Source organism: Crocodylus siamensis, chromosome 12, assembly GCF_052110815.1.
Source record: "Crocodylus siamensis isolate JL-2025a chromosome 12, ASM5211081v1, whole genome shotgun sequence".
NCBI lineage: Eukaryota > Metazoa > Chordata > Crocodylia > Crocodylidae > Crocodylus > Crocodylus siamensis.
In genome coordinates, this window is record NC_143406.1 from 40,594,415 (window position 1) to 40,609,210 (window position 14,796).

General features: G+C 44.2%; 1 protein-coding gene across 1 annotated transcript in view; it reads left to right on the forward strand.

Annotated features, from left to right (window-relative positions):
- Positions 1-4,171: 4,171 nt before the first annotated feature.
- Positions 4,172-14,796, forward strand: part of DNAAF5 (dynein axonemal assembly factor 5) — a 44,532-nt gene continuing 33,907 nt past the window's right edge. The window contains exons 1-4 of the mRNA XM_090024414.1: positions 4,172-4,709; positions 6,609-6,793; positions 6,899-7,023; positions 7,869-7,984. Coding sequence (XP_089880540.1) covers positions 4,178-4,709; positions 6,609-6,793; positions 6,899-7,023; positions 7,869-7,984 — 958 coding nt within the window. The 5' untranslated portion in view covers positions 4,172-4,177. The remainder of the gene's footprint in view (positions 4,710-6,608; positions 6,794-6,898; positions 7,024-7,868; positions 7,985-14,796) is intronic.

The window sequence follows — 14,796 nt, forward strand, 5'->3', positions numbered from 1 at the left end:
TGTTCCTTTGTTTCTTCAAGGCCTAATGCCCCTAATACCAGCTTTGAAATCGATAGGACATAGTTCAGCACTGCTTTAGAAGCCTTGTAACTGAGGGCTCCCTATCAATTATGCAGTTAAATGAACTATGGAAATAAACAGTAGAGCCGAGAGCTCCCATGCGCTGAAGCAATGTGTGTCCTTCACAGGAATGTCCATAACCAGAGTTTGTTACAAATCAGGACTGGCATTGCTTATGAGATTCTCATGTGAGAGAGTGATAAAACCTTAGTGAAGTCAAGATTCTGCCTCCCACAAGCCTTTCTATCCAACACTGCATTCCTCCAGGCTCCAAGCAGTTTGCTATTCTGACACTGTGGCAGGGGAAAACAAGAGAGAGAGAGAGATTAAGTACTTTGCCCAAGGTCACACAGAAGGTCAGCAACCAGCAAACAGGGCAGGAGGGGATCCTTAGCTGTGAATTGCTGTACCATGTTACAGAAAAAGCCTTCAACCTCCACTTAGGTCACCTTGATAAATCCAGTTGTAGAACTGGGTCCAACAGATAGCGAGCGGACCACTTTACATTCTGCATCATCTGGATCAAGGTCACTGCCCATCAGTGTTTCTATGGAAATCTGAAAGTTCATCTGGGGTCTTTTTCGCAGCCACTGTAGCCTTTCAGGAGATGGGATTGTCCCAGAAACAGCAAGCAGGAACAATGAAATGCAGTTACTTTGGGGATCAGTATCAATATGGTAAGCAGTAGAGCAGAGCTTTCATTTTTTAATTCCTCTGGATGCTTATCTTTAGGGGACTGCTGCCTCACAATTTATTCAAGCTACAGAATCATATATGTGTCTCATTGTGTTCAATTCTGTCAGATTAGTAGCAAAATATGGCACAAAGCACTTCCTTTATTGACTTCACATAGGAGACAGGACGGCAAGGTCCTAAATCAATCATCCGTGGTTTCTCAGTGTTTTAGTGTTCCTGACAACTCCCTGAAATAGGAGTTTTGTTTCAAATGTGAAAAATCTGACAAGAGCAGCCTGACAAGAGCTTGTTTTTGCAAACCAGGCTAGTGGCATGTCCCAGAAACCAGCCAGCTGCCTTCAGCTTCAGGGCTGGGATCAGTAGCTCAGAAATTTCAGGGCTGTCAATAGAGGCCCGGGGCTGTGTCCTGCTGTTTTCTCCCTGGAAGGCTGAGCCCCAAGTTCATGGCAGCACCAGGATAGTCCCCAGAGCTGCACTGACTCCATTGCAAGGCTACATTGCAACCCTGTGTCAGAGCCAGGCATTAAACACAAGAGCCTGGCTCCCTGCTTTAACCATGAGTCCCATCTGCCTGTCCAGCACTGTCAGGTCTTAAATATGAAATTATCATATTGGAAGCTCAAAATTATCGTACTTGCTGAAAAGCTATTTTACACTGAAAAAATACACAAATAAGCCTGCAAATAAGTCATCTTATTTACTTTATACTGCTCACTGCAAGTCACCAGTGAGCAACTGAGAACTGGGTCATCAAAGCTGAAGCATTTTTACAGTTTGAGGCAATTAAGAAAGTGGTGGCAACAAACCCAAAATGCTTTGACTGCTAAGGCAGTTTTCCCAGGGGCAGGGGATGGCTGCTTTTCTGGCATGGGGTAATGTATAGATAACCTTCCACTTTCATTTCCAGTTGGAAGTAAGTTTTATGCCTACTTTATGGAAATGGGAGACTCCTCCCCAGCTTGCTCCTGCAGCCATGCAGCTGAGGGAAGTGAAACTTGGGGGCATCCAAACGCCAAGCCTCTGGGCTTAGGCCTGCACCTAGGATGATTTGAAAACATCTGAAGCCCTGTGTGGGGGTGGAGGATGTTTGCCGGTAGTATGGCCCCTTATGGTTCTTGAATGACTCCTGGATTTGGAATTGATTTGGCTGATTTGGCTTAGAACATAAAAAATTTTCCTTAAAAAAAAAAAAAAAAAAGTCAGTTAAGACTTCCTGAGAGTGACTTGGGTTTTGCCTGTACTGCATTAAATTAGCTACTCAAACATTATCGTGCATTTTGAAAAATTTTTGAAAGAGAATTTTTTTTGTTGCAACTGTCTAGTTGATCTAGAGCAAAAGCTGTTATCCAGCACCCATGGGGAATGAAGGATGTTGGATAAGCAAATGTGCCGGTTACCTGAGAGGCATCTTTGCCTGGTTGGGCAAAGATGCTCCTCCCGCTGCATCTGGTGCATCAGTGTACTGGCAGATAGGCACCACGCCGCCCTTCCCCTGGTGTCTGCGCCAGGAAGAGGGGCTCTACACAGGCTGCTTTGCCCCGAGCTGTGGCCTAAAGCAGGACTCAGCAAAACTGGGAGTCCCACTTCTGGTTCACTTTCGCCGCATCAACCAGCATGCTGGTTAATGAAATGCTGGATAACACGGGTTTTACTGTAATAAAGGTATCGCCTCTCGCACACTGACTACATTTTGAACACGGTTACAGGTTTCCCTCACTTTACGTGGGTTCTGTATGTGCAAATTCACTCTTATGCGATGACCCTTTTTATACCTACCATTTGGTATATGCGAGGTAAATTCGCTCTTATTTGATTGGTGAGGTAGAAGCCCACAGTCACCTGCTTTGTGCACTGCATTGTGGGAGTGACACACACTAAAATATAGTCTCCTCTGTGATTCTGTGCTCATCGCTTGTTGTCTGCAACACGTGCTTCTGTAGTTGCCATCCCCATGATGGTGCCCTGTGCTTGTGCGTACTGTTTGCTGTTGGTGAGTACCAAAATTGTCTTGTAAAAGTGGTAGAAATGAGTCTGGAGGTCAGTACAGTTGAGGTCTTGGAATGCATCCTTATTTGTTACATTGTAAAGTGGGTTCCCTTTATGCAAATTCAAGTTATGTACTGTTTTCCAGGAATGCATGTACAGCGAGGGAAATCTGTACTGTTATTGACCATCCATTGTGCAAGGGCTGAAATGAGTGTACAAATAGGAGGATGATTTTTTTTTTAATTAATAGAAAGCATATTCCAAAGCACCATAGATATCCCATTTCGGGATCACAGAAACATAAACTTACAAGCATAAACATAAGAATCAAACAGGATCATGATTTTTTTTCTTAATATAGAAACAACTTAAAACCTATCAAATTCATAACAAACCTTCAAAGTAACATCAATACCTCATCTCAGGTTCCCCCCCGCAAAAAAAGAAAACGCACACAAAAGGAAACCACCAAAGTACACACATAAACAAGCTTCAATTAACACAAGTCTCCCAGCTCAGGTTTACAATGCACTCCACGTATTATTCTGTATCACTCTACAAATTCCACCCCATTTACCATGACATATTTGCACCCTGATCAAACACAATTGAGATTCTTTTTTTTTAAATTAAACATGGAAACAACTTAAAAACCATTAAGCTCATGATAAACCTTCCAAGTCATAGCCCATCTTGGGCTTCCAACAAACCCCACGCACCATAAAGCACATCCCAATGCACAAATAAAACCAACTTCAATAAACACAAGTCTCCCATTTGGGGTTCACAATGCAATCAGTATTTCATCCCATATCACTTTACATGTTCCATCCCATTTACTATAATATATTTGCACCCCAATCAAACAGCATCATGATTTTATTTATTTAATATCAATTAATAAAAGTTATGTTTTAATATCAAAGAGGATCACAATTTTTTATTAATAAAGTACAGAATATCAACTAATCTGCACACAATCTCAAATTATCAAATTAAATCAACACAGCCATCACCTACCCCATCAAATAATTTACATAAGCATAAACACAATCATTTTGTATCTCCCTTCACAACAGATTTCTTTCAAACTCATATTCTCATCATTTCATTTACACCACCTTCCATTAATTTTTTTCCAAACACATATTTCCTTCCACTAAACAAAAGCAAAATACCTTTATATATCATATTTCCACCCTCTTATTTAATTGACCACCAATTTCTTTTCCCTATTTACAATCCGTGCCTCTCTAACTTTCTAATTTATTAAACCAACTCATTGTGATATCAACCAACTTTATTGACAGCCCTGCCTGTCCGTGGCCGTGCTGCCAATAAAGCTGGTTGCATGTTGACGCTGCCGTAAAGCAGGCGCGCCCCGCTGTAAAAAGCGGCGGCGTCCCTAGCAACGGGCTTCCTTCGCGACGGCAGCATGGCGGAGGGCGAGCCGCGCGGGGCCGCCGAGGTGTCCGCGGCGCTGGGCCGGCACCTGAGCCGCCTGCAGGAGCCGAGCAGGGAGGCGCGGCTGCGGGCGCTGAAAGCCATCGGGGCCGAGCTGCAGGAGCGGCCGGTGCTGCCGGAGGTGTTCGCGGGGCAGCTGCTGCGGCCGCTGGCGCGGGTCGTGGCCGCGGACCCGGCCGAGCGCTGCCGGGAGCTGGCGCTGCAGCTCGCCCAGCAGGGCCTGAGCCAGGGCGCGGACGCCGCGGCGGCGCTGCCCGAGCTGCTGCCGGCCGTGGCACAGCGCCTGTGTCCGGCGGGCGGGCAGGGCCGGGAGCCGTGCGAGGAGCTGCGCCTGGCGCTGGTGCAGCTCGTGGGGCTGCTGGTGGAGCGCGGCCGCGGCGCCGGTCTGGCCCCGTATCTGCCCGACCTGGTGCGCGTGCTGCAGGCCGCCCTGCTCGACCCCTACCCCGAGGTGAAGCGCGAGGCCTGCTGCTGTGCCACCACCTGTGCCCACGCCCTACCAGGTACGGCTGAGCTGTGGGGGGAGGGAGAGAAGGGGGACAGGGAGGCACAGGGCAGAGCTGTATGGGGTGCGGAGGAGTCCTGGATCCTGCTCTGCACAGGGACGGATGCTTGCCATCCGCTCGACATCCGCTCGTCGTTGTACGAGGGCAGCAGGGCAGTTGTCCTCTGTTGATACAAAACTGCATGCCTTTGCATTCTCTGTTTTTTCTCTTGAAGAAGATCCCACAGTCGCAAGACTGTTTTAGGCTGGACACGAGGAAAATGTCAAAGTGGCAGCATCCCTAGCAATGGGCCTCCTCTCTCTCTTCAAGAGAAAAATAGAGGATGTAAAGGCATCACGTTTCATATTCATAGAAGACAGAGGACAACGGGACTGTCCTCTATGATGGCCGCCCGAGCATCAAGGCGCTTTGAAGAGAAAAGCAGAGGACGTAAAGGCGTCGGGTTTCGTATCAATAGAGGGCGGAGGAGCAGAAAACCGGACTGTCCTCCGTGATGGCTGCCATGCTTGAGGGGTGCTCTGCCTCCAAACTACAACCTCTGACGTGGGAATATGCATGGGTTGGAAAAATCGGCCTACTGGATTGAACCCACCAGCCGGATCCCGCCCGCAGCCAGACCTGGTAGTGTCCATCTGGCCTGCTGGATGAAACAGTTGGGCACTATTGATTCCTTCTAAATTCTTCATTTCTTAGGTGTTAACAATCTCCTCTCCTTTTTTTAATGGGCTTTAAGGCTTCCCTTAATCAAGCTAGTTTTTGTTCTGCAGTGGTGCTGTCTGTGAGCTGTTCTCTCAGGCCTTTTTTTTAACTCTAGACAAAAACATTGACTCAGGTGTGGAAATGCTACCTCAGCTGATAGATTTCATAGACATTAGAGCTGAAAGGGACCTCATAAGGTCATTGGGACCTGCCCAAAAGGCAGGAAGTCAGCTAAGGTCAAAGGATCTCAGCCCAGATAAGCATCCAAATGTTTCTTAAGTGTCTAGAGTTAGATGCTTGCATCACTTCTGGGAGGTGTCATACAGTAAATGAGTTTTTTTTCCTCATGTCCAGCCTAAAATGGTCTTGCAGGCATTTGTGACCGTTGGACCTTGTCATCCCTTGTGGTGCTCTGGTGAACAGGCATTCTCCAAGATCCCGATGCAAGGCCCTTATGTACTTATAGGTTGCTACCAAGTCACCCCTGAGCCTGCTCTTCTCCAGGCTGATGAGTCCCATAGCTTGCAGCCTCTTTCTTAATAAGGCCTGTCTTCTTGCTCTCTGATCATGTGCATGGCTCTCCTCTGGACTACTGACTCTCAGTGAAGCACTATCAAGATGCTCAGGAAGAGTAGATTTAGTTTTATGAATCAGCGAGATGTCCATTTAATTCTAACAACTATGGGGCTAGTGAGACAACATCTTTGATTATTTTTGCATAGTGCGTTGTGTTTATATACATAATAAGAGATAGCAAACAAAGGCACATTCAAATAAAAGGTTTTTTTGTTTTGTTTTTTCCCCCCCTTTGATCTTAAAGTGAATAATATAGCTCTAGGCCTCTCACTTATTAGTACAGCTTCTAGTTTCTTTTTAACTGGAGAAAAATATATTGGGTGCAGGGGTGCATGTGGGATGATGCATAATCCTTTTCCAGTCCTAAATCTGCCCATGCAAGAAGGTGTCTAGTTTGGAGGATTATGGAGGTGCTAAGGGGGCTAGCGGGCCTGAGAAGAGGGTAGCTGACATGCTGCCCTTCCATCCGAATGCACGGTCCCAATGAAAGCCATGTGCTGCATAGACATAGTGGGATAAATACAGTAGCTATACAGTAAGAGGGAAAATATGTGAGTCTGTGCTGGCTGTACATATGAGCAAAGGTCAATGGAGCTTCCTCTCTCTTTCTGTTCTCCACAGAACACTTTCACATGGAGTCAGAGTTGCTGATAAAACCCTTAATGCAAACCATTTCACACCAGCACTTCAGAGTTCGTGTGGCCGTAATTCGGGCCACAGGAGCAGTGATACAGTTTGGCAATGGGAAGTCTGTGGATGACGTGCTCTCTCACCTAACCCAAAGACTCTTTGATGAAATCCCGCAGGTAATGTTCTTTCCTTTTAGGCAGTTTTCCCCGTTTGTTTTTCTAATTCTTCCCTACGTGTCACAAAGCTGTGACAACATGCGATGTGTTGTGTTACCCTTTTAGGTTCGGCAGGAAGTTACCACTGTCATTGGAGAATGGCTGTTGCACTTGCGAGATAGATATTCTTACTTTCACAAGCTGATTCCTGTGTTACTCGGCAGCTTTACTGATGAGATGCCTGAGAACAGGTCAGTGGAACATAACATGCATTTTTCCATGCATTTTTTATATCCGTGGAGGGCAAAATGTGGCCCCTGATTGTCCCTGTAGTGTTCCATGTGGAGCCAAGACCTGCTTGTGCCTAATGACCCAGCCCCAGCTCTGGCCCCAGTCCTAGCCTGGGTGCACAGCTTCCCAGTGGGACTGATCACAGGGCAGCTGCCAGGGTACCGCTTGGCTCTTCCTGCCTCTAGTAGCTCCTCCTTCTGCCCCTGCTGCATTGTTCTGGGCAGCCGGTAGCGTGGTGTGGGGAAACAACAGTGACCATGGGGGGTCATGCCAACCACCACACAGCCACCCCGATATCTTCTGAAAGGTTTTGTGTTCAGTCCTGGATAGTTCACCAAAACTCCATTAAGTGGCCCACCAGCCAAACTAATTTCCCACCCCTGTGCTATATGAAAGTAGCTCTGCTCTTTCAAGTAACTTGAAGATGTTCAGGAAAAAGTCCTCATCTTTTATTTAGTAACCAACTTATCTTTACACACAGCTTTTATGTAACTAAAGAAAAAGTTGAATGTTGCATTCAACTATATGCTGTTATTAAAAGATTAGAATACAAGAGGCATTATTTTTGTCAAAATGTTTTTCCCTGGCTTGTTATGATATTTTATAGAATGTAATGTTAATTAAACCAAAATAAATGTCTCTTGCTCTCTAGTTTATATAAGTGTAATTATCTGTGGCTATTCAAAGATGCTTTTCATTTGATTAGAGGCAGGTGGTTTCCTCTCCAGCAGCCTGTTCTTAAAATTCTTTCACTGTGGATGTATTTTAGTCACAGTAGCTAAAGCACTTTGATTTTACACTGTAGGAAATTGGCTCTGAGTTACTGGAAGAGGGTAGGCTCACAGTGGGAGAAGGAAAATGAAGAAGACCTTAAGGATAAACTTGACTTCGGTGTTGCACCATCTCATTATCCTGAAGGAGGTAAGTATTGTAGGAAGCATAGAGAAAATGAAACAGCTGGCTCAGGATTTTTTTAATAATGATATGTGTAGGTAAAAGGTAGTGGTAGAGAAAGGGAAGAGAAAGAAGTGAAAAATAAATGCTTAAAGTCAGACAGTTGTTTGTGTGCGAGATCTCAGGACCAATCCATATGTATGTGTTTGTTCCAGTAGGATTTTCAAAAGCGTTCAGTGTTGGACCTTTATTGACCAAAATGAATGCTTTTGAAAATCCCATTTTAAAGTTATCTATACACTATGCATTGTGTGACTTGACGTTCTAGAGACTGTACAGGAAAGTTTCACAAGCTTACTATGGAATATCTCTTATTGTTATCACAGTGTAATATATCCATCTGAAATTAAAATGCAAACAAAAAATGTTATGTTCATTTGGCTAGCATTCCTAGTTTATGCAGATTTTAATAAAGAAGCTGAAATGCTTACCTCTTTGTGTAGTGATACAGTTCTCATGATTGTGAATAGATCTGATTTGTTTCTATTCTTTATTTTACTGAATTCTTTCTTTTACTGTAACAGTACATCAAGTGTTCCTACCATTGTAATGCATGTCTGCATAGCCAAACTTCTGTTTAGTAGCCAGTGTATCTGCTAAAATTAAACTAATAACTCCAGAGAAGGTATGAGAACACATAGCAATTGGATACAGTATTCAGCTTTCCAGGTTACTCAGAACATTGACTTCTTCCAGCATTGATTCAATTTCTCTACTGTTGTCCTAGGCCAGGGGTGCTCAGTCCCTTGCCCATGAAGCTGTACCATCCAGCCTGCAGAGCTCCTCTTGGCTCTGAAAATTTGATGGCCGGGGAACAGCGACAGCTTTCCAAGTTCTTGTACCTGTGGGGAGCCTTGTGGGCCAAATAGTGTGGTCCTGCATGCTAGGTCAGACATGTGGGGCTGGATGTGGATGCCACTTCCATTCAGCCAACCTGCAGGGTCAAAGATTTGAGCACCACTGTGCTGAGCTACGTGAATCCCTGGATCAAAATCGGTGTCCATTTCATTTATTTAACATAACTTCTTGAATTTTATTGCATGGGCCAGATTTGAGGTCAAGGGGAAGTAGTTTTCCAATTTGGGAATTGGTGGTGTACAGGCAGCCCTTGACTTAAGACTTTTTGAGTTGTGACAAACGTCGCTTACGTTTATAAATTGACACCCTGTTTTGAAATTCCGACGTGGGTTTCATCTTTACCACGGTCGATACAGCATGCAGCTGGTAAGTGGCAGAAGGGGTATGGGGGTAAGTGGAAGATCAATGCCTGCCATGGTGAGGGAGGGGCTGGGGCTGGGACCAGGGCTGGGGCAAGCACTGCCCAGCTGGGACCAGGCAGTGTGGCAGCAACTCCTGATGTTGTGCATTGCTTGTCTGGCAGCTCAACCAGCGGTTCCTGCCACTGGTCTGGGTGGGCATGGGGTGGTACATGCCCCCGGAGCTGTGCAGGGTGAGGCGTTCAGCTCTGGGATTGCACTCTGGGTGGGCTGTGGGGGCTACAGCAAATTTTCAGGTGGCTGCAGCCCCCCCAAAACCCCCGCTGTGCTGCCCACCCCACTCTGACCTGGGGGCACACTGCCCTCCCACCTGTCCCCAACCCCATGCCCTCCCGCTGCTCGCCTAGCTGGGATATGATGGGCATGGGGCAGAGCTGCTACACTGCCTCTGGACATGTGGTACGCAGCAGCAGGAGCCACCCCCCACCCTCCCCGTGCCCCCCAGATGAGCCACGGATTCGGGGGCATGGAGGAGGCATGTGTCCCCAGATGGGGGCAGGGCAGGGGCTACGGGGAGGCTGCAGCTACCTGAAAATTCTCTGTAGCCCCTGCTGCCTGCCTGGAGAGCAGCCCTGACCCTGCCCACCCCACCCTGTACAGATCCAGGGGCACACGTCCTCCCCCCCCCCCCCCATGCCCTCCTGGACCAGTGGTGGGAACTGCTGGTCGAGCCACCAGACAAGCAGCATGCAGTGGTGGGAGCCACCACCTCCCCCTCCCTGTGCCTGCCCAGCCAGCCCCAATCCCAGCCCTGCCCTAGTCCCTCACTGTGGGGGGCATTGATCTGCCCCCCACACACACAGACACGCACACACCTTCTCTTCCCCTTCCACCACTTAACAGCTGCACACAGGATCAACTGTTGTAAAGGAACCAATCTCCCAGTTGTAACGCTGTTCCTATGGGGAAATTGAGTCCGAGTTACGACATTTTGACTTAAGATGTGGTTTTCAGGAACCAGCTGCATTGTTAAGACTGAGGACTGCCTGTAACATATTTCAATTAAAGTTGACCTAATAATTAAAGATGCATCTAGGTTAGCCCTCCAGCTTGTAGCTAATTCACCCAGGGTAAATAACTGAAAAGTATACAAGAAGAGAGAAAAAATTCACAAAACACACAGATTGCTGCATTTGAGCATTTCTAGTCTTCTGAGTCTCCAGGAAAGAGTGTTCATTTAAGTGGTCACTGAATGTTACTTAAATTAGCTTCTAGGAAAAAAATGGGTGTGTCGTCTTCGTGGACAAACTGTCCTTCTCTCTCCCTGGTATCATAACCTTATTATTTATTTATTCATTTGCATTAAATTCTGTAAAAAAGAATGCAGAGAAGCACTAATTCAGCCTGCAAAATTCCCATTTCTTTTCTGCATTTCTGCCCCATTATATTATCTCCTGGCTTCTTGCCTTTCTTTGCTGCTGTTCAGCTGTAATTGGCTACCTTCATCAGTGTCTTAATCCTAGAATCTTTTTTCCTATTCCCTATATTTACTTTACTGAGAAGTTAAGACCTCTCCCTTCCCTGAGGTGGATTTTGGAGCAGGAGGAGTCTCAGTTGTTGAAAATACTTCAGAGTTCTTTTATTCTACTTGTACTTTCTACTTGGTCCCTGTGGTGAAAGCATTCATACAATCTCAAAACACAGAGGCAGGATCTAGAAATGGAAATGAGAATATAGAAGTCCATTTTATTATCAAATTTAAAACGAACAATGCCCAAATTGTATGGAGCCACATACATTTGCAAATTGTGGTTGAGAATTACTTATACTTTCAGAAAATGTGGGACTATGGTCATAACATAAAGCTAAGCTCATTCTTGGCACATGCAAGAGCCAGACTGTACAATGGCCGGGACTGCTGGCTAAAATTAATTCATAATTTGAGGTAGACAGTTCCATTCATTTCTAAAATAACAGTGTAATTCTAAAACCCAGTTTCACTTTTCCATTACTATTTTCTTCTACTAAAGTAATAATTTATTGTGTTTAAAATGAGTAAATATAAAATCCATTCACTTTTTGCAGTTCGCTGGCTTTTTATGTACTGCTGCTCCAATTCTGTCGAGGGGTATGCAGTTTTAGAAGGGACAACTTAGAAAAAAAAAAAAAGGAAGGTAAAATCAAGGCTTCCACTCAACTAATTGCCCATAGTATCAGCCTGTGGGGGAGGTCTTGATTATCTGGTCTGGAGCCAACTGGTATTGTAATAGATTTGATATAAGTGATATCAGTGGAGTCTCAGAATGGTGATTTTTGACGGAAGGAGACGGAAATTAGCATACGCATAAATAGTTTGGTAGAGTATCCATACTTCGTTTCTGGAAGCATAGGCCAGACCAATAGAGTTAACAAGTGGGCCTTGTTGTCTGCTGTTAAAAGTGTACTTTGTTGAGCCTTCACTGTTGGGTAGAGGGGAAAAAAAAAAAGGACATAAGCTTTTAAAAACAATCATTTGTTGACCAATAGTTCATAGTAAGTCTCTCCTTCTAAAATAATTTTGACTATCAATACAAAAGTCACATTTTACTTCAGACATTTAGATTTGCCTTCAGTAACTTCAGTGTTTGTGAGTTACTGGATTGTAAATTTGGAGAGTAAAGTTTGTCCACAGAATTGGTAGCAGGCTACAAGCTTTCTAACCCCACGTGGTCTGTAGAGAACGTCAATACATCTCAGTGTTGTATAGGATTACATGAGTTGGTTGCTTGCAACATCAGGGGACTGGACTTTGACCCAGGATGTCTCTTCCAGACCCATGTTCCTGTATGATTAGATGTGCCTCCATATTCTTGCATCTCTAAGATTAAAATTCAGATTCTTTGGGTGGCAGATTTTCCTGTAACCTTGGAAGTCATATTCATCAGGCTGGGTCAAAGTCTGCTCTGTTACTACAAATAAATGTAGGTGATGAGGAATTTAGTAGGACTAGATGTTGATACCCTTATTCCCCTCATTCTGAAGGTAGTCCTGTTGACTTTTCTGGCACTTTACATATGTACATGTAGTGCCGGGGAAGCTATTGTAATCTGGCCCAAAATAAATGAAGAAGATGGTATGGAATTTATTGCTATAAGCCCATCACTTACTTTCATGTGTTGGTTTGTATCTAATTATTTAAGCCATTTTTTCCACTAATGCCAAGCGCATTGTATAGGAAAGTGAATAAAAACTCCACATTGATGAATACATGAAATAATGATTTTGTAATCTCGCCACTCAGCAGTGGGCTACACATTAGGCAGAGGCTGTATAGTAAGCAGCAGAAGGGAAGCTAAGGAGACACTGAAATGTGCTGGGTCACATGCTACCTCCCAGGCTGGTGCAAGCATAACAGTAAGCTCTTTAGAAAAGCAGAGTTCATTGCCCCACACTGTGCTGCACTACTTTCTATTTGGGAGGTGTTGCCCACAAAGCAAAGTTGTCCTGTCTGGGGTGGTATAGGCATGCCCTTTGGATCTTTCCTGAACAGCGAGCTAGAGACTCAGCTTAGATGACTTTCAGACATTTCATGGAAGAAGGGCTTTGCTTTTAAAATTATATAAAACGTCCAAGTAGATACTCTGGGTAAAGTCTGTCACTATGTGGAGTAAAGGGAAGCACTCAGAGTTGATATAGTATAGTGTAGCAGAGCACTATAACACTGTATTGTTTACAGAGGGCTCTTAAAGCTTGGTTCCTGTCTTGGGTTCATAAAGTGAACGTTTAAAAACATGCATATGGGTGTTGGCAAGACAGAGGATTAAAATGGGTCACTTCTTTATTTCTATCCTCATATTTAACTGAACAAAAAGCTCTTGTGGTGGGAAAGAACAAGTTCATGCTTGACTGGTCCCCACCTGACAATCACATCACAGAATCCCCAGCAGCAAAATCCTGTCTGTGACAGTGGGTTCCGGAGTCCTTTCTCCTTTGAAATGATATTTTTGTTAAAATTGTTTTACTTGGTAATGCTCGAGTGAGAGGGGAAGCACTTCATAATGGTGACTGATTTGACAGAACTGTTTGGTTTTGCAGACAGTTAAGGTGATCTGTTCTTTTTATTTTTTCCCTGTCCTGTGATGTAAGTTCTAATATTTGCTTAGGGGCATGTAGCTGGTAAAGAATGTTTTTGCTTCCATGGGATGGAAGAGCCATTTGTCATGAGTTAATCTTATTAATAGATGTTCAACCTCATGAATTTTGTATAATTGTCTATCCTTCATTGTTTGCCTTTGCCAAGACAGTGATAATTGTTTTATGTTTCATTTTTGGTTTTGTGTTTGGTTTGTTGTTTTGTTTTGTTTTTTTGGGGGGGGGGGCTTTAAATAAATGCTTTCTGCTATGAAGATCAGGAGAGAGATTTAGCTGTCTTCAAGAATGCTGTAGCTGGTATTCCAAACATAAAAGAGCACTTTGAAGCAGCCCTGGGAATTGTCAAGTAGTGCTATAGTTTATCTGTATTCAAAGGGAACAGAAGGATGGGAAGCGGGAGTCAGCTATATATTCATTAATCTTAAAAACCGAGCAGGAGAACAACACGAACTGCTTCCCACCTGCTACACTAACTTTTCAACCTGGTAGTACATTACTCTGGTATCATAGCCTTATAATTTATTCGTTCATTTGCATTACAGCAGTGGCTGGGGCCCTAACTGAGCTCTGAGCCCCATTGTGTTAGGAACTTCCTCACTTTGCATTTATAAAGCTTCTTTCTCAAAAAGGTTATAATGTTAAGAGAGAAGATGGACAAAGACTGGTTGAAAAGCTGTATAGTTGTTCCCATTTTACAAAGGGGGAGCTGAGATGCAGAGCTTAAATGATCTAAGAAGTCTCTGTTGAAGATCAGCTTTCCTTACAAATCCGGAAGAGGGGTCTACCACAAGCCTGAAAGATGTTGTATGTAGTTCTGAAAGGTTGCTTCTCTTTTGTATTAAAAACACATGCTTTCTCTGTCAGCCTTGTCCTTGAGTTCCCATTCTGAGGCTACACTGTGCATTGCAACACCATATGTCATCATCAGCACCCCATTACCCTCCTTTACAACTATTCTGCTACCCTCCTTCCATATACTCTGAAGTCAGAAAGGAAACCATAGTCATGACAGCACATCCTGTCTAATGGGGAAAAAGAAGACACACTGGTACCTCTTGTCTCTTTTTTTTTTTTTTTTTTTTTTTTTTTTTTTTGAAGGGTCTGCATTCAGTTCTTCTCTTGCATGTTTTCTTGTAACAACAGTCACATTTTGCATGGGCCTTGACTTTTGGAAATTACTGTATGTTACCTAGAAAATGTTCCAGTGAAAACATCTTCCATGTTCATGGCTGAAATGAGTTTCTAGAGTTTGGTATTTTTTTTTCCTCCTCTGCCTTCCTTTTAACATTAGGTTCCTTTCCCTGAGAACTTAAATATAAGTAAAAGTGAAGTGGCTACTTTTTTTTTTTTTAAACTTCAAAAGCATTAAAAGCATAGCAGTTCATCTCTTTAGTCAGTCTCAGGAAGATGCCCATGCAGTAGGCCCCTTTA